At 36.8% G+C, this 18610-nt stretch overlaps 1 protein-coding gene across 8 annotated transcripts in view; it reads left to right on the top strand.

Moving 5' to 3' along the window:
* F8 (coagulation factor VIII) overlaps positions 1 to 18610 on the top strand; it is a 142382-nt gene that overhangs the window by 89775 nt on the left and 33997 nt on the right. For all 8 annotated transcript variants that reach the window (XM_050124938.1, XM_050124937.1, XM_050124940.1 and 5 more), the window contains 8 exons: positions 5303 to 5456; positions 9234 to 9446; positions 9891 to 10119; positions 10305 to 10487; positions 11376 to 11492; positions 11904 to 11975; positions 13898 to 13983; positions 14662 to 14817. In XM_050124938.1, coding sequence (XP_049980895.1) covers positions 5303 to 5456; positions 9234 to 9446; positions 9891 to 10119; positions 10305 to 10487; positions 11376 to 11492; positions 11904 to 11975; positions 13898 to 13983; positions 14662 to 14817 — 1210 coding nt within the window. The remainder of the gene's footprint in view (positions 1 to 5302; positions 5457 to 9233; positions 9447 to 9890; positions 10120 to 10304; positions 10488 to 11375; positions 11493 to 11903; positions 11976 to 13897; positions 13984 to 14661; positions 14818 to 18610) is intronic.

Genomic DNA, 18610 nt, shown 5'->3' with positions numbered 1-18610 from the left:
ATAGTTTCCAGCAGACATTTCCACAAAGCAGGAAATTTCAAAGGCAGTCACTATCTGCTTGTCCTGAAGAATGTCTTGCAAACTCTTTCATGAATCAGGAACCCCGAAAGATCATCTCACCTTTAGACAAGTTCAGCAGTCCTCTCTCTGCGGGTTCTCTGTGTCCAGTTTATGCAACAGTCCAGGCAAGAGCAGTTTCTTGCCCAAATAGCTATCAAACTCCACAAGGATCCTCTTCGATGCCCATCTTCCTCTTGAAGTAGATTGGTGCTGCCAGGAGCAGAGTGTCTCATTGTCATGAAAAGCCCTAAGTTATTAAAACATTAAATAGCTATTCCATAGTCTTTGAAAGATATGAAGAATGCCTATCTAAAATATATCTATGTACATATAGAAAATCTTAACTAACATGACTACAAACTTGACTATTATGATTATCTATTAACAACCTATATACACTACATTTTAAGTGAACTACACAATCACAATATCTTAATCAAGATCAGAAATACATAAACATATAGCAAACGTTGACCTTAAATCTCTATCAATAAAGCAAAATCTATACTAATGCAAATTGTTCATACCTATATCATATCCCCCTTTAAATGTAAAAGAACATTTATAAACCATATTTGGGAACATGGGCGCAGTTTTTTTCTCTCCAAACTGCTTCCTGCTGAAGGGGGCGTCATTAATTAGGTCTTTAATGGTATAACCTGTGTGCTAGGTTCATCTCAGTCGGCAGTTCGGCAGTTGAGTGAAGTAATTTTCTGAAGTTGTTCACTGCAACATTTCAGGAGGGCATGGTCCAACATACCATATTCGAATAGAAACAATGAACAGACTCTCACCCTCTGTGAAAACAAAATAAGAAACTCCTTTCGAAAGCATCATGTCCTTAGATCCAAATTTCAAAGTCAAGGCATCAAAATCTCTACGTTGGATTAGTTCAGCAGCATTTACAAACAAATATCTTTTAGCATCTGTTGCTCCTTCCTCAGCATTCAAACAATTCAAAGAGAGCATAATAGCATACAGTATCAAGATTCTCTGTGTATTTTCCATCTTTGTACACTTTATTTTAACCTCTATTTTATTTATTTTTACTTTTATTTTATATTCTCTGTATCTTTGCCCTGGAATAACTCTGTAGACCAGGCTCTCCTTGAACTCTCAGAGATCCGCCTGTCTCTGCCTCCCAGGCAATGGGATTAAAGGCGTCTGCTACCACACCTTGAAGTCACAGAGGTCAATCTCCCTCTGCCTTCCAAGTGTTGGGATTAAAGGTGTGTACTACCATACCCAACAACTCTCTGTCTTCCTTATTTTTACTTTTAAGAACTTTTAGCTTTCATATATTTTTAGCACACAGTAAACCATTTAGAAATTTTCTTTGTCTTTGAATCTCTCTTTACTGTATATCTCTCTTTTTCTGACCACACGAGCCTTTAATTTACTGAGCAATGTGGGTAGGATTAAAGCCGTGGCTTTGCCAGGTAGTTCCAGTCCATTCCTTAGCTTTCCAGCCTCATGGCAGAGGTACCAGTTGTAGCCATGTTTACTGTCACAACTCTATGGCATTTCAAGGTCCCTGCCAGCCAGCGAGCTACAACAGACAACATTCAAGTCCTCTCTCTGTAGTCGGACCTCCTGCCTCAGTCAGAGTTTGCCCTGGCAGGACAGCCCAGAAAGCTGGCATTTTTAAACAGCACAGCTTTTTTCCTGCTACGGCTGAAAACCGAAAAGCATGCGTTCAGCCTTTCATCAACACTGTTTAATTGTTTCGTGGCAGGACCTCTTAATGAGCTTCAGGGTTTTGCAGCTAAAGCTGAGTCAGGAAGCCTCTCTTAGATGAGAGTGCTTGCTTGCCTCTAGCAAGCAGAGTAGACCCGAAAAATTGTTGCTACCAAGAAAACATGCTTCACTCCATTCTTTCCCAAGCTTTCTCAGGCTTTCAGTGGATTCAGTTATCCTCATGTTGGGCAGCCATCTGTTGAAATAGGAGCGGTGGGGCTGCGTCCCCAGCACCCCGGCCGCCTGCTAGCTTATGCCCGAAATAACAACACACAAACTGTATTCATTTAAAGACTGCTTGGCCCATTTCTATCTAGCCTCTTCTAGGCTAATTCTCACATATTAATTTAGCCCATTTCTAATAATGTGTGTAAACACTCCAAGGTGTGCTTACGGGGAAGATTCTAGCCTATGTCCATCCTGGGTTGAGCTTCATGTGTCTGCCTCAGAGCACAGAGCTATCTCGTCTACCCGGGAGAGCTGAGCATGGTGTCTCTGCTCCAGAGAGCAGAGCTGTCGGGTCTGAGCTCACTTCCTCTTCCTCCCAGCATCCTATTCTCTTTACTCCTCCCACCTATGTTTTAACCTATCAGGGCCAGCCAAGCAGTTTCTTTATTGCTTAACCAATGAAATCTAGGCTACTTCCTGCTGATTGGGGGCATTGATAATTTTATGGGGACCTAAAGAAAATTTATGGTTATGGTCGAGTCTTGACTGGAATATTCTGTGAGTCTTGATCATCCAAGCCCAGCAGTCTTGAGGCTATTCTGGATGCAGAACTCACAGGAAACTCCAACAGAGGTCCTCTGAAATGTTAGATCATCTGGGCCATTCACTTCTAGTAGAGATTTTTCAAACCTGATTTTTCTTAACCCAGAATGAATCCACAGACTCTCATTTCTTGTGGAAACAAAAGCAAAAACTTTTCTCCATTGTAACATATCTTTTCACTTAAATTTTAAAGTCTAGACATTTTCAAAAATACATATATTGGATTAATCTAGCAGTATTTGCAATCAAATATATTTTAGCAGTTGTTGTTCCTTTCTCAGCCATTAAACAATTTAAAGGCAACACAATAGCATACAGTATCCAGATTCTCTGTGTATTTTTCATCTTTACATGGCTTTGTTTTAAACTCTGTTTTTTTTCTTTTCTTTTTTACTTTTGTTATTTTGAGACGGGGTCTCTCTGTGTATCTTTGACTGTCCTGAAACTCACTCTGTAGACAAGGCTGACCTTGAACTTACAGAGATCCACCTTCCTGTGCCTCCCAAGTGCTGAGATTAAAGGAGTGTGCCACCATACCCATCTATTCTCTGTTTTTTTTAAGGACTTATCTTTTTTTTGTTTCTCTCTTAAACCTACATATATTTTAAGCTCACCCTAAACCACTTAGAAGGGTTTTTTTTTTGTCTGAATCTATCCTTATTGTATATCTTTCTTTTTCTGACCACATAAGTCTTTAATTTGCTAAGTGATATGGCTAGGATGAAAGCTGTGGCTTTGATGGCTAGATCCACCCCATTCCTTAGCTTTCTGAGAGTCTAGTTTCATGGCAGAGGTACTAGCAGGAGCCATGTTTATTGCCACAACAACTCTATAGATTTTCTATGTCCGGTCATCACCAAGAAGCATTCTGTTGGATATTCATAAACACAATTTAAGTGTTTATTGGTGGGAGTCTCTTAAAAGAGCTGCAAGGTTTTTGCAGCTAAAACTGAGTCAGGAAACCTCTCTTAAATGAGACATGCTTGCCTCTAGCAAACAGTGTCCATGTGAAAATGTTGTTGCCAAGAAGCCATGCTCTGTTCTTTTGTGTCTAGAATTACTTCCCAAGCTCTCTCAGGTTTTATGTGGATGTAGTTGGCACCACCAAGATCTGAAATAATCACACAGAAACTATATTAATTATAACACTACTTGGCGACTAGCTTAGGCTTCTTATTCAGTAACTCTTACATCTTAAATTAACCCATAATTATTGTCTGTGTTAGCCACAAGGCTTTGTACCTTTGTATCAGCGAGGCATTCTCATCTTGCTTTCTCTATATCTGGGTGGCAACTGCAGACTGAGCCTTTCCTCTTCCCTGAATTCTCCTATTCTGGTTGCTCTGCCTATACTTTCTGCCTGGCTACTGTCCAATCAGCATTTTATTGAACCAATAGAAGTGACAAATCTTTACAGTGTACAAGACCATTGTCACACAGTAATTGTTTGAGCAGAAAGGAATATATAGTTTTATGGGTGATATCTGCCTTTCTGAATGGAAGACAGTTATGTGTATGTATGTTTTAGTTCAGAACTTTAAAATATTATTTTTAAAATTTTAAAAGAGAGCCAAGGAATAGAAACTGGGCTTTCTTATGTTTAAGTTATGTTTTTAAGGCCTACATTTATTCAGCATTCCACAGTAGACTGTATGTGCCTTGTATTAGATACTGTCCCAACTACTGGAATGAAGCAATAGACAAAATACACAAAAATACTCCTTTTAGTGGACTTACATACTAGGAAAGTCCTAAGACAGTATTTCAAAGGAGATGGAATGGTTAGCCATTATTTTGGTTAGGGTTTCAGTTGCTGTGAAGAAACACCATGACCATGGCAACTTTATAAAAGAAAATATTTAGTTGACGCTAGCTTACAGGTTCAGAAGTTTAGTCTATTATTATCATGGTGAGAAGCATGGTGTTATGCATACAGGCAAGGTGCTTGAGAAGAAGCTGAGAGTTCTGCATCTTGTTCTGCAGGCAACAAAATGTTAACTATAACACTGGGCATACCTTAAACATATATGCGACTTCAAAGCCCACCCCAAGAGTAACTCACTTCCTCCAATAAGGGCAGACCTATTCCAACAAGGTCACACCTATTAGTGCCACTTCCTTAAGATGTCATTTATTTTCAAACCACACAACCATGAAAATTATTTCTTAGCTATCTAATAAAATCAGGAAATAGAAGTTTTATGAACTGCTTACCTCTAGATTTTTGGCATTTGCCAATTTAGTTCACATAGTGTTGAATAACCAAAACCAAAATCTACCCCTCAAGATTACCCATCTTGAAAAAGTGCATCACTATGCATTTATTTTTTCAAACTAGAAACCTGAAGATTATTTTTTTTCTTATAAAAGGGTCTCAAGTCCCTAAGGCTATTCTCAAATTTTCTGTGTAGCTCAAGCTAGCTTAAACTTTATAGTGATTATTTTGCTTCAGCCTCCTAGGTGGTGGACGTACAGCCATTATACCCTGTTTATGTTGCATTGGAAATGGAGGACAGGGCTCCCTGCATGCTAGGCAAGCACTCTACTAAGTGAGCTACTTCCTTCACCTGTAAAAATTTTCTTTCATCTCTATTTCTTTCCTCCCTATACCATTGCATTTATTATCTATCACCAATTTTATCAAGCATATCTTAAATACAAGGAAAGCAAAAGTGTGAGGCATCCTTTCTCATGGGTCCATCAAAGTAATACTTTTCTTCTGCTTTTTCTCCAGGGATCAAAGTGGCAATGCACCTCAGTTCAAGAAAGTAGTTTTTCAAGAATTTACTGATGGCTCCTTTAGTCAACCCTTATACCGGGGAGAACTAAATGAACATTTGGGGTTGTTGGGGCCTTATATAAGAGCAGAAGTTGAAGACAACATTATGGTAAGTTAAGGACAATGGAATTACAAAAAGTTCTCTATATATGGTTTGCTTCTGTTTATAAAAATAACATATACAAATGGCATGAAATTAGAAGTTAAACTGTCTAGGCCAGTGGTACTCAACCTGTGGGTCTAGACCTCTTTGGGGAGTCTAATTACTCTTTCACATGTCCCCTAAGACCATCATAAAACATAAATAGTCACATTATTATTCATAACTATAGCAAAATTACAGTTATAAAGTAGCAACAAAATTAATTTTATGGTTGGGGGTCACCACAGCATGAGGAACTATATTAAAGGATCACAGCATTAGGAAGGTTGAGAACCACTAGACTAGGTTCAACCTATAGCCTGCAAATCCACATACAACCAAATATAGATAAGCATGTCCTAGCAGAAAATCACAAACTTACTTAAAGCATTATAGAGGGTTTTTTTTTTTTTTTGCATTTTCTGAAACTCAGTTGTACCATTCTTCAGTGTGATCATTAGTAGATAACATCATGTCACAGTGTAAAAAGGCTGGGCACACATGGTCTATGGAAACAAATGTAACCAATGGGAGAGAGGAGGAAAGGAAGGAGAAGATAGAAGAGGACTGTGTGAGGAATATGTTCATATGTACATGAACGAAAATATCCTTTTGTAACATAGTACCATGTACACCAGTTGGAAAAAATAATATGTTCTGCCATCTGAAAAAATTAAAGTACATAAAAATTGAGGAGATAAATAATCCTATAATTTTCATTTTGATGTATATTCCTCATCTGTTGCCTGGTTTTTCCCTTTATGTATTAGAAATTATACCATATGTAATATATATAATTCTGCCTCTTCAATTATGTATTATGTAATAAATATTTTACATCATCCAAATACTTCTTAAGTAAGAAGAAAGGACTATGTATATGGGCATGGTTGCACATGTCTTTAATCCTCCTTCATCTCCCACCCCCACACTTAGGATCAGAAACAGGGGCAGATGGATCTCTATGAGTTTGAGTTCAGCCTTGTCTACATATGGAATTTAAGGACAGTCAGAGTAACATAGAGAGATTCTATCTCAAAAAATAAAACAAAGAAGAATGACTACATGATATTTTATCACATGAATTGATGGGACCATAGATTACTTAAATGTATACTTTGAATAACCTTTGAGATAATTTCTTTTTCCTTTTCTTTGTTTCTTTGAGACAGTATCTCACAATGTAGCCTTGTGTCTTTGTCAATGTTTTATTGCTATGAAAAGATAACATTACAAAAGCAACCTTTATAAAAGAAAGCATTTAATTGGGGGGGGGTTCTTACAGAGGTTTAGTCTATTATCATCATGGTGGGGAAACTTAGCAACAGGCATAGCAGGCATGGTGCTGGAGAAGTAGCTGAGAGCTACATACTGAGCCATAGGCAAAGAGAGAGAGACACTGGTCTTGGCATGGACTTTTAAAACTTCAAAGTCCAGCTCCTAGTGACACACTTCCTCCATCAAAGCCACACCTACCCCCAACAAGGTTACAGCTCCTATTAGTGCCACTCCATATGGGCCTATGGTGGCCATTTTTATTCAAACTACTATATCTTGGCTTACCTTCTGAAACTCACTATGTAGACTTGGCTGGACCCAAACTCACAGAGATCCTCCTGTCTCTACCTCTTGGGTGTTATGATTAAAGGTGAATGCCACCATACCCAAAGAATTATTAGTCAAGGTTCTCTAGAGTCATAGACCTTATGGAATATATATATTCCATATATATATATATGATATATATATGGAATTTATTGGCATGACTTATAAGCTACAGTCTTACTAATCCAACATTGGCTAGCTGTGAATGGAAAGTACAAGAATCTAATAGTTATTCAGTCCCAAAAGACTGGTGTCTCAGCTGGTCTTCTGTATGTGCTGTAATTCCAAAGAGGTAGGCTCCAATGCTAGTGAAGGAATAAATGTGCTGACAAGGCAAGGGCAAACAAGCAACAAACCAAACTATCCTTCTTCTATGTCCTTATATGGGCTTTCAGCAAAAGGTGTGGCCCCAATTAAAGGTGGGTCTTCCAGCCTCAAAGTCTGGATCAAAAGCCTGTGTCTTCCAGCCTCAAGATTCTGACCAGAGGTATGTTATCCTCTCACCTCAAGATCCAGATCACAGGTATACCCTCCATTTCTGGATTGTAGTTCATTTTAGATATATTCAAGTTGACAACAAAACTAGCCATCTTAAGTTCACACTTTGTCAACTTGACACACAATCATATCTCCTTATGTTATGATTAATTTCCAAATGAAAACAATACTAGGTCATAATAATGCCTAAACATAACTATCCCACATACAACTGCAAATGTGTTATATATTTAACCAGGTCATAATTATGCCTAACATGATTTGACTATGTCCTGTACAACTACAAACATGGCAACTCTTATAAAAGAAAACATTTAATTGAGACTGGCTTACAGTTTCAGAGGTTTACTCCATTATAATGATGGTGGGAAACATGGCAGTGTGCAGGCAGACATGATGCTGGAGAAGGATATGTGTGTTCTACATTGTGATGCACAGGCAGCAGAAGGAGACTGCCACACTAAACCTAGCTTGAGCATATAAGACCTCAGTGCTCACCTCCAAAGTTACTTGCTTCCTCCAGCAAAGCCACACCTACTCCAACAAGGTTACCCTCCCAATAGTGCCACCCCCTATGGGCCAAGAACTCAGACACATGAATCTATGGGGACCATTCCTAGTCAAACAACCCTGCACAGCTTTGTTTTTTTTCTATTTATAAATAATTGTTTTCCTTTTCCCAGGATAAAAGTCCAGAACTGTACTATAAAGAAATTATGAATTCTCTGTTAATGTCCTTTATAAATGTATCTTTTGGGAGGGGATAATTTTATTAATATTATCGTATATATTAGATATTACAAGTGATAACTTTATTGAAATTATTTTTATAAGTTTACTGTCTCAACCTCATATGATTTTTTGAAATAAAAGTTTTTTAGGTAGTAACTCATAAAACTTTTCTCTTTGGTATTTTCATTGTTTTTATATTCACAAAAATACCTCTCTACCCAGAAGAGTTTTAAATATTTTCTTTTATATGTTCATTTTTATATTTAATTATTTAACCATCTCTCAGTAACTTGTGTAAAGTGTAAGTAATTTTTGATGCATTTTAAGAAATAGATTAAAGTTACTTTATTCCAGTAGACTGATAGTAAATTATAGAAGCATCTAAAGCTATGGAGTTATAGGTACATTTCTTTCTGACTTGGAATTTATTTTAATTTGTATGTCTTCTATGATAAATATGCACAGTTTTTAAATCAAAAAAGAAAATCTTTTAAAAAGAAAACACACATTTGGGTAAAGATGTAGAGTTTGATCTTGGAGAAAAGTGGAGGTAAATAAAGTTAAAATATATTGTTTGGAATTCTCAAAGAACTGAATAAAATAAATAAAATTTTAAAATGATAACACATATCCATCTTGGAATGGCAAACCTTAAGTAGTCATTCTTGAAGTTATAGTGACATTTTCTGTTTACTTTTGAATTACTTTTAAGTAATTAAGAATTTTCACCTTCATAGTTTTCATATAAAATTAGAATTAAAATTTTTCTCATAAATTTCTCTTAAGATCTGAGGTAATAAAAATTGGATAAAGAACAAAAGATAGAGAGATATAGTTATAAAACTTTATAACTCTTTAGGATTTTATTATTCTAAAAAGTTATTCTTTCTGAATTTTTTTCCTCTTCAGGTAACTTTCAAAAACCAGGCCTCTCGTCCCTACTCCTTCTATTCTAGCCTCATTTCTTATAAGGAGGATCAGACACAAGGAGAAGAACCTAGAAGAAACTTTGTCAAACCTAATGAAACCAAAATTTATTTTTGGAAAGTACAACATCATATGGCGCCCACAGAAGACGAGTTTGACTGCAAGGCCTGGGCTTATTTCTCTGATGTTGATCTTGTAAGTCATTCCTTATTAGGATAGTTATATTATCATTTAAAAGAAATGGCCTTTAAATTTTTTTAAAGTGTATGTGTGTGTGTGTGTGTGTGTGTTTTGCCTGTGTGTATATCTGTACATCTCAGAAGTAGGCTTTGGATTCCCTGGAACTGGAGTTAGAAATGGATGTGAGATGCCATGTGGGTGCTGGGAATAAAACCCAGATCTGGAAGAGCAGTCAGTGCTCTTAACCACTGAACCGTTTTCCAGCCTGTTTGTTTTTTATCCTCTATACTAAGAATTTTGTTATATATCCTAAACAGAATGAAAAGTTTTAAAGTGAAGGAAGTATTATCACTTTTCTGTGTTAGAAATATTACTCTGGAATCTACTGTAGAGAATAAATGGTACGTTGCCAAGAGAGAACTTACACTAATACAATTAATGCCCTCTTGGGAACTCTAGGAAAGAGATATGCACTCAGGATTGATTGGACCCCTTCTGATTTGCCACACAAACACGCTGAATCCTGCGCTTGGTAGACAAGTGGCAGTACAGGAATTTGCTCTGTTTTTCACTATCTTTGATGAGACCAAGAGCTGGTACTTCACTGAAAATGTGGAAAGGAACTGCAAGATACCCTGCAATGTCCAGATGGAAGACCCCACTGTGAAAGAGAATTATCGCTTCCATGGTAACATAATCAATACATAAATATTATTCATTATAAAATGTAGTATACTTTTTCAAATGAGCTTTGAACCAGACATTTGAACAGTATTGAGAAATGAAATCCTGATGAGTATCAGGATTTTCTATGGAGAACAAGGAAGGAAGCTTCAGGGAAATATTTTAATAATCTTCTCTGTTCTTCTCCAGCAATCAATGGTTATGTGATGGATACCCTACCAGGTTTAGTAATGGCTCAAGATCAAAGAATTCGATGGTATCTTCTCAGCATGGGCAGCAATGAGAATATCCAATCTATTCATTTCAGTGGACATGTGTTCACTGTACGGAAAAAAGAAGAGTACAAAATGGCAGTGTATAACCTCTACCCAGGTGTGAGATAGTTTATTCATTTTTTTCTAGTTTCTGTGTGCTTTGAATATTTGCTTTAAATGGTGATATAATCAATAACAAAACAGAGAAGCACCTTTTTGAAACGTCTTATTTTTTCTAGTAATTTTATCTTATACACAGAGAGAAATAAATTAGCAAATGAACAAGATAACTTCAAGTATATGGAAATTACTAGAAATGAATAATTAGTACCATATAGTACTTTCCTAAGAATCTTTTGTCATTTCCCCCTCAAAACCTACATGGCACCAGTAGTTATCAAGACGAATTTGCTTATGCATGTAACTAATATATTGGTGAAGCACTAATGAAAGTGTTGATAAAAACACAATTATTTTTAAACAGTATATTTGTGGGTACATGTGTGTCTGTGTGTGTGAGTGTGTGTGTCTGTCTGTCTGTGTTTGTGTTGGTATGCGCATATAAGTGCCTGGTGCCCACGAAGACCAAAAGAGATGATAAGAACCCCTGGAACTGTAATTACAGGTAGTTTTGAGCTGCCTGACATCTGTAGTAGATATCAAACTCAAGTCCTTTGCAAGAGCACTAGCATTCTAGTCACCTGTTCAGCTTCTCCCCTCCTTCCAGCTTCTTGCAACTTGAGATCCCTTTGCCTAGTACTGTGGACACAAGATGATCTTACTATGATTTCTCTTCCCCTTGAAAGTAACATTTGGTCAATAGTAAAGACACCTATAGTATTTTTCAGAGCAAAAATGTACACAAAAAGTCTCGCACTTATTGAGAGATCTGAGAATGATGGAACTGAATTTGGTAGCTTATTGTGATAATACATATTGTAAATAAGTCGATGTATTTTATACTCATTTTTAATAAAATAATTTTTGTTTCTTTTGATTTTAAAAGGAGTTTTTGAAACAGTGGAAATGCTACCATCCAGAGCTGGCATTTGGCGAGTAGAATGCCTTATTGGCGAGCACTTACAGGCTGGAATGAGCACTCTTTTTCTGGTGTACAACAAGCGTGAGTAAAGCTCACTAAATATTCAGTCTATTTCTATACAACTTTACTCCTTTTTGAAGTGGTTGTCTTTGTCAAGAAATAAATACAAGCTTGTATTATTATTAAATTTAAAATGAACATTGCTGATAGAAACCATTAGAGTTCTCAGAGGAGGTTGAAGCTTTGTACGCTTTGAATATGAATCTATGGTATGTAACAAACTGGTGCTTAAACAGTCTTAAATTTCACAGTAGTAGATTTTGGGACTTAATTTTGATTCATTTACCAACGATAACTTACAAACTTTACTTGGAAGAGTTTGGGGATATAACTTTAAACAAAGTAAGAGAAACATCACTTAGCTAAAAGTAATTAATGTATCCTTGTTTTTATGGGTTCTGTGTCATTTATAGCTTCTGTGTTTGATTTCAGAGTGCCAGATTCCTCTGGGAATTGCTTCTGGAAGCATCAGAGATTTTCAGATTACGGCTTCAGGACACTATGGTAAATACTATGATTTTTGTTTTAAGAATCTGGGATGATAATTTTTTCATTCCTGTTAGAGAGTTTCAAATAATCTACGTCTTTCCATGCTTTTCTAATATATATATATACATATATATATAAACACACATATATATATACACACACACACACACACACACACACACACACACACATATATATATATATATATATATATGGATGTTTTGCCTACATATACATCTGTAAACCACTGGCATGCCTGGTGCCTGTGGAGACCAGAGAGGGGCATAGAATTCCCTTAAACTGGAGTTACAGGTGGTTGTGACCTGCTTTGAGGATGCTGGGAATTGAACCTGGGTCATTCCCAACAAGTGCTCTTAGTTCAGGCCACTTTCATTTCTTACCTAGGCAATGGCACTAACTCCTGAAATAGCCTTCCCACTTTAGTGCTGTTCCCATGAGTTCATTATACTGAGCATAGTAGAAAGCTACATTTGCTTCTGAACAGTTTTATTAAAGCTTTAATAGAGTCTATAAAATTCCTCACACATTTGAAGGCGTAAGTCACGAACAATGCCACACCAGTTTGGAATTATGATTAATAGGGTGGTATTTATTTAAAGAGGAAAAAACTTACAGATCACCGTTCCAGACAACAGCCCTCTGCACAACCAGGAAGGGAGTCTAGTCTCCGGCGGTGCAGGAAGTGAAGAGAGAGAGCGGAGGGAAGTAGGCCTTTTTTAAAGGGAGAGAGACCACGCCCCAATGGGCTGGTATCTCAGCAGCTATTGGTTGGAGGAGCGGAAGGACCTCCCGCAACACACATTATTCTAGAATAAGGGTTTACAGATCATTGTCTTTAGGTCCATTACCTATTTTCATGAGTAAAGAATAATTTTCAGTTTTTAGTGTATATTACTTATGCTAAAGTATAGCTTTCATTGTGACATTTTTGTTTTCTTATTTGAATACAATGTACTTTGATTCTACTCTATTATCCTGTCATACTTCTCTTCCCACTTTTCCAGTCTGCTTCCTTTTCCCAGATAGTTAACTTTTCTATTTTTTAAAAAAAACTATTACACTTATTTATGTGTGTGTGCGCGCACATGTCTATGTGCACGTATAGAAGTCAGAAGACAGTGTACATGAGTCTTTTCTCTCCTGGTATGTAGATCAATCTCAAGTTATCAACCTTAGTGACAAGCACTTTTACTCATTGAGACATCTCACTGGCCCAACTTTTCTATTTTTAGATGACTTAAAAAGTTTTAAGTGTTAAATATGACATGTTAAAATTATAAAATTCAAGTTGAAATGTCTATAAAAAGTCTTATACTGCAACAAAGTCACACACATTCATTTACATAGCATGTATGGCTGCAATGGCAGTTATGTAGTTAAAAAAAGAGGCCATATAATATGTCACTCTTAAAGTACTTGCTATCTAGCCTTTGATATAAAATGGTTTGTCAAACCTCTACTTTAAAGGAGAAAGAAAAAAAGAGTTTTGGGTATTATTTGAAGAGTTTCTTGATGGAAGTATCATGCTTTTTATTTCTTTTATTTTCTTACTATTCTTTAAAATTTTCTGACTTTTCTGTAATAAATGTACATTACATGATAAAGAAATATTATAGTACCACTTGTACAGTGCATATATACCTCAGTGGTAGAGTACTTTCCTAACACATGCAAGGGCCCAGGTTCATTCCCCAATATTGCCTCCCCATAAAAAGTAGAACATGGGATATACAACATCAAAAAATAAATCCTTTAAACAGTAATCAGTACTATGATACTACAAAACTTTTATGCTTTTCTCTATCTCTTTCACGAGGATTAACCTTTCTCTATAAAATACTGTTTTTCCAAAGATTTTAAGATTATTACAGTAGAAAATATAATGATGTAATCTTTCTCTTCTTCCTTGGACAAAGGACAGTGGGCCCCAAACCTGGCAAGACTTCATCATTCTGGATCAATCAATGCCTGGAGTACCAAGGAGCCCTTTTCTTGGATCAAGGTCAGAAAACTATGAGAAATATATCAACATTCAATAAGTTCAAAACATTATATATACCCTTTTATTCTGTAGTAACTCCTATAAAACATCAGTTTACATACGAGGAAACTGTAAAATAGAATGACTTATTAATTTCTATAAAAATATTCAAAAAGGAATTATTGGTGTGGTGGCTTGGATAAAAATGACCCCCATAGGTACATAGAGAGACACACTACTGTGAGGTGTGGCACTTTTAGGAGTAGTTGTGACCTCGTTGAAGGAAGTGTGTCAATGGGGGTGAGCTTTATTTATTTATTTATTTATTAAAGATTTCTGCCTCCTCCCCACCACTGCCTCCCATTTCCCTCCCCCTCCCTCAATCAACCCCCCCTCCCTCGTCAGCCCAAAGAGCAATCAGGGTTCCCTGCCCTGTGGGAAGTCCAAGGGCCACCCACCTCCATCCAGGTCTAGTAAGGTGAGCATCCAAACTGCCTAGGCTCCAAGGAATCCAACATTGCCAACACTGCCTACAACAACAATGGCAATAAGTCTCTCTCTTATAAACAAAAGTCCACAGCTCCCTCTCTGATGTGGGATTCCCATCTGTATGCTGCGAATATGTTTTATTGCCATTGGTTAATAAAGAAGCTGCTTTTAGTCAATGGCTTAACAGAGTAAAGTTGTTTTCGTTGGTAGGTAGATCTGTTGACTCCAATGATTATTCATGGCATCAAGACGCAGGGTGCTCGTCAGAAATTTTCCAGCCTCTACATCTCTCAGTTTATCATCATGTATAGTCTTGATGGAAAGAAGTGGCTGAGTTATCGAGGGAATTCCACTGGAACTTTAAAGGTATGTAATTACTTCTTCCATGAAAGCGTATGAAAACTTTAAAGAGCTTTTGACAGATGCTACAGCTTATAAGCTCCAAAAATGAATTTTCTTCCTATGGGTTAATATGAATGCTTATGGACATATAAACAAAAAAGTTGAACTTTTAATACTTTCATACATGATAGAAATGCAGACATGTATTATGAGAATGTGATTTTCTTAGAGGGGTCTCTACATGAAAGACTTTAGTTTATCAGTCAAAACCATGAATGGAGGTTAAGATCTGTCTTTTACGTGAAAGAATGGGAAAACCTTGGAAATTTATTCTCTAGAGGTAAACTTGAGAAAATTAAACAAACACACTCAAATCCTTAACATTGTTGGCTATACTTCTCTAATTTTATATCCCTGATTATCTGTACCAGAAATGTATCCCAATTCTTTCTTTCTATGTTTCTTCCATTTTGTCCATTTTTACTTATATGACTAATACTTCAATTCAAAGTTCCATTCCCTCATACTCAGACTATAATATTCTCCATATGCTGAGGATATAGGTGGATATGACACAGAAGCTAAGGAGAAGAGTTACAGAGTTGTAGTGACAAGTGCCAAAATATCACCTGGCATGCAACAAAAACACCCCAGTGGCACCTATTGTATTTATAAGATACATAATGTTGACAAGACCTGGTAAACAGAAAACAGTAATTGCTCTAATGTGTTGTGTTTCACACATAGAGATACACACAAATAAGCCTGCTTTGTTCTTGAAATGGAATTGTATCCCATGTTTAATATGTTTACTATTGGTTTTAAGCAAATACTGTTTATTATGTATAAAAACTTTCCTTATGACCATGCATATTAGTATACACCTTTAATCCTAACACTTGGGAGACAGAGACAGTTGAATCTCTATGGATTCAAGGCCAGACTAGTCCACATAGCTAGTTCTAGACAGGGCCAGAGCTATTAAGAATTGTTCTCAAAAAAAATTCTTCAATTTCTATATTGTTGGTAATTACAATTGAATTTTATCAAATACTTTGCTAGCACTTACATCCCTATCTTTTCATACAAGATGTTTTGAGCATGTGTTTTTCAACTCCCAACTCTTCTTAGATCCTCGCACCTCTCTCCCTACCAAACTATACATTCTCTCTTTATCTTTCCTTCTCTTACAAAAAGAAACACAAAAATGAAAGTCAAAACAAAGCCAGGCAGTGGTAGCACACCCCTTTAATCCTAGCACTCAGGAGGTAGGCAGATCTCTGTGAGTTTGATGCCAACCTAGTCTATATATCAGTTTCAGCACAATCAGGGCTGTTATACAAAGAAACCTTATCTCTAAAAAAATCAAAGCAAAGAAAGATCAATAAGATTTTTTAAATGCCAAAATGAAACACACACATTCAAAAACTATAAAGTTCATTTTGTGTTGGACAACTTATCTTGAGTATGGGTTCTGCCCTGAGGATAGTTATTATATTGAGTGACATTTCCATAGGAGAAAACTAACTTTCCATTTGCCGGCAGATATAATTTGCATAGCTTCTTGGTTAGGGGTGGGGCCCTGTATCCTCTTCTCCCTCTCAGTGATGGAACTACATCTGGCTTGAACTTGTGAAGGTCTTATGCATGATATGTTTTCTTTGAGCTAATATGTTCATTAGTCCTTTTGTGTCTGTAAGATACTGTTTCCTTGGAGTCATCCATTACCTCTGGCTCTTGCAATGTTTCCTCTTCCATGTATATCCCTGAGCCTTGAAGGAAGGGGTTTGATAAAGATACCCCATTTCGGACTGAGTGCTTCAAAGTCTTTCACTGTCTGCATTGTCCAGTTGTGAATCTCTGTGTTAGTTTCCATCTATTACAAGAAGCTTTTCTGATGAGGCTTGAGCAAGGCACTGATTTGTGGATATAACACTATGTCATTAATAATCATTTGTAGAAGGAAGTTTTTGTTCTGCCTGGTCCCACGCCACTGGGGTCAGTTTTTCCACTGAGGTAGCCAGTGGAGGGGCTGGACCAGCTCTCTGGTGCCCAGGTCACAAGGTACCTATCCCCCCCCAGTGGTAACACAAGCCACAGACATCAACACAGATCCCAGATACAGTAGCAACAAGGACCCAGACATGGTCCTCTGCTGTAGGTTGGGTCAAGGCATCACTATGGCCCTGGGTGGCAGTGCAGGCCACTCAGATAATATGACCCTGGAGTCAGTGGGGCTCTCTGACACCAACATGGCCTGAGGTGGCAGCCCAGACCACAAGCATCCACATAGCCTTTGGTGGTAACACCAGGCACAGACATCAACACAGACTCTAGCTGAAGTAGGTCCACAGAATCAAACATGGCCCCCAGTGGCAGCATATAACTGGGACATCACATGGCCCCTTTTAACAGGGTAAATCACCCATATCAGTCTGTTCCTTACTGCCTGTAGACAAAGAATGCACTTTCATTTCCCGTACACCCAGACCCAAATAATGACACAGAAACTATATTAATTTTAACACTCTTTGGCCAATGGCTCAGGCATATTTCTAGCTAGCTCTTACATATTAAATTAATATATTTTTATTAATCTATGTATTTTCATGAGGGTGTGGCTTACCACTAATGTTGTGGTATCTTTTTCCTTCAGCAGCTACATGGCATCTCCTTGACTCCACCTACTCACTCTATCTTTGTTTAAATTTACCACCTGACTTTACTCTGCTAAGCTATTGATCAAAATAGCATTATTCATCAACCAATAAAAGCAACACATATACAGAACTACTATTGCATCTTCATTTAAGCTTCTCTCCTCCGTGCATGAACCATTCTAGGCCTCCTCCTCTCTTGTTGCTCAACATACCTGTTCACTGTAGTGGTGCCCATCACCCCACTGGACTCTGTCCACTCAGACCACAGGGCACCGGATCTGATGTTGTTTCTATTTCAATGATTTCACCCCTGAATTTAGTTATTTCTTGCCATATACTCTTTTTATTATTTCTTTTTGCTTTTCTAGAGTATTCAATGTTTTGTTAAGTTACAAATATTAGATCACTCCATTTTTTTATGGAGATACATAGTGTTATGAATTTGCCTCTTAAAACTGCCTTCATTGTGTCCCATAGGTTTGGGTATGTTTTGTTTTCATTCTCATTCAATCCTAAAAAGTTTTTAATTTCTTTCTTGATTTCTTTTTTCATTTGATTTATAATAGTTCTTCTCATATAATACATACTGATTATGGTTTCACCTACCATTATTCCTTTCAGTTTCTCCCTACTTCCCCTCCCATATGGATCATCCCCTTTCTGTCTCTCCTTAGAAAACAAACAGGCTTCTAAGGGATAATAATAAAATAAAATATAAAAAGATAAAACAAAAACTAACTCATTGGAGTAGGACAAAACAAACAAACAGAAGGAAAAAAGCCCCCCAAAAAAGCACAAGTAAAGGATATAGACACAGATACCCATTCCTTTGCATTCTTAAGAATCTCATAAAAACATAAAACTAGAAAGAATACTATATGTGCAAACAACCTGTACAATTAAAAAAGAGAAATAATATATGTATATGTATACATAATTAAAATAAAATGTTTTAAAGCCCTGTAAAATCATGATGAGATAAGGAATTTTCAAAGATGCCTTGAGTTTATTTTCTGTTGACCACCTACTGCTGGGGATGCAGACTACTTTTAAGAACAGTTTGTTTGGGAAGGAAGTGGGAACTGGGATTTTTATGTAAAATGAAAAAAGATTGTTTTTTTATAAAAATTTTTATTTATTTATTTTTTTATTGAAAA

Source organism: Alexandromys fortis, unplaced genomic scaffold (assembly GCF_014885135.2).
Source record: "Alexandromys fortis isolate MF-2015 unplaced genomic scaffold, M_Fortis_MF-2015_v1.1 scaffold_225, whole genome shotgun sequence".
Classification (NCBI taxonomy): domain Eukaryota; kingdom Metazoa; phylum Chordata; class Mammalia; order Rodentia; family Cricetidae; genus Alexandromys; species Alexandromys fortis.
The sequence above is the reverse complement of the archived record's forward strand: the minus strand, read 5'-3'. Positions and strand labels throughout refer to the sequence as shown.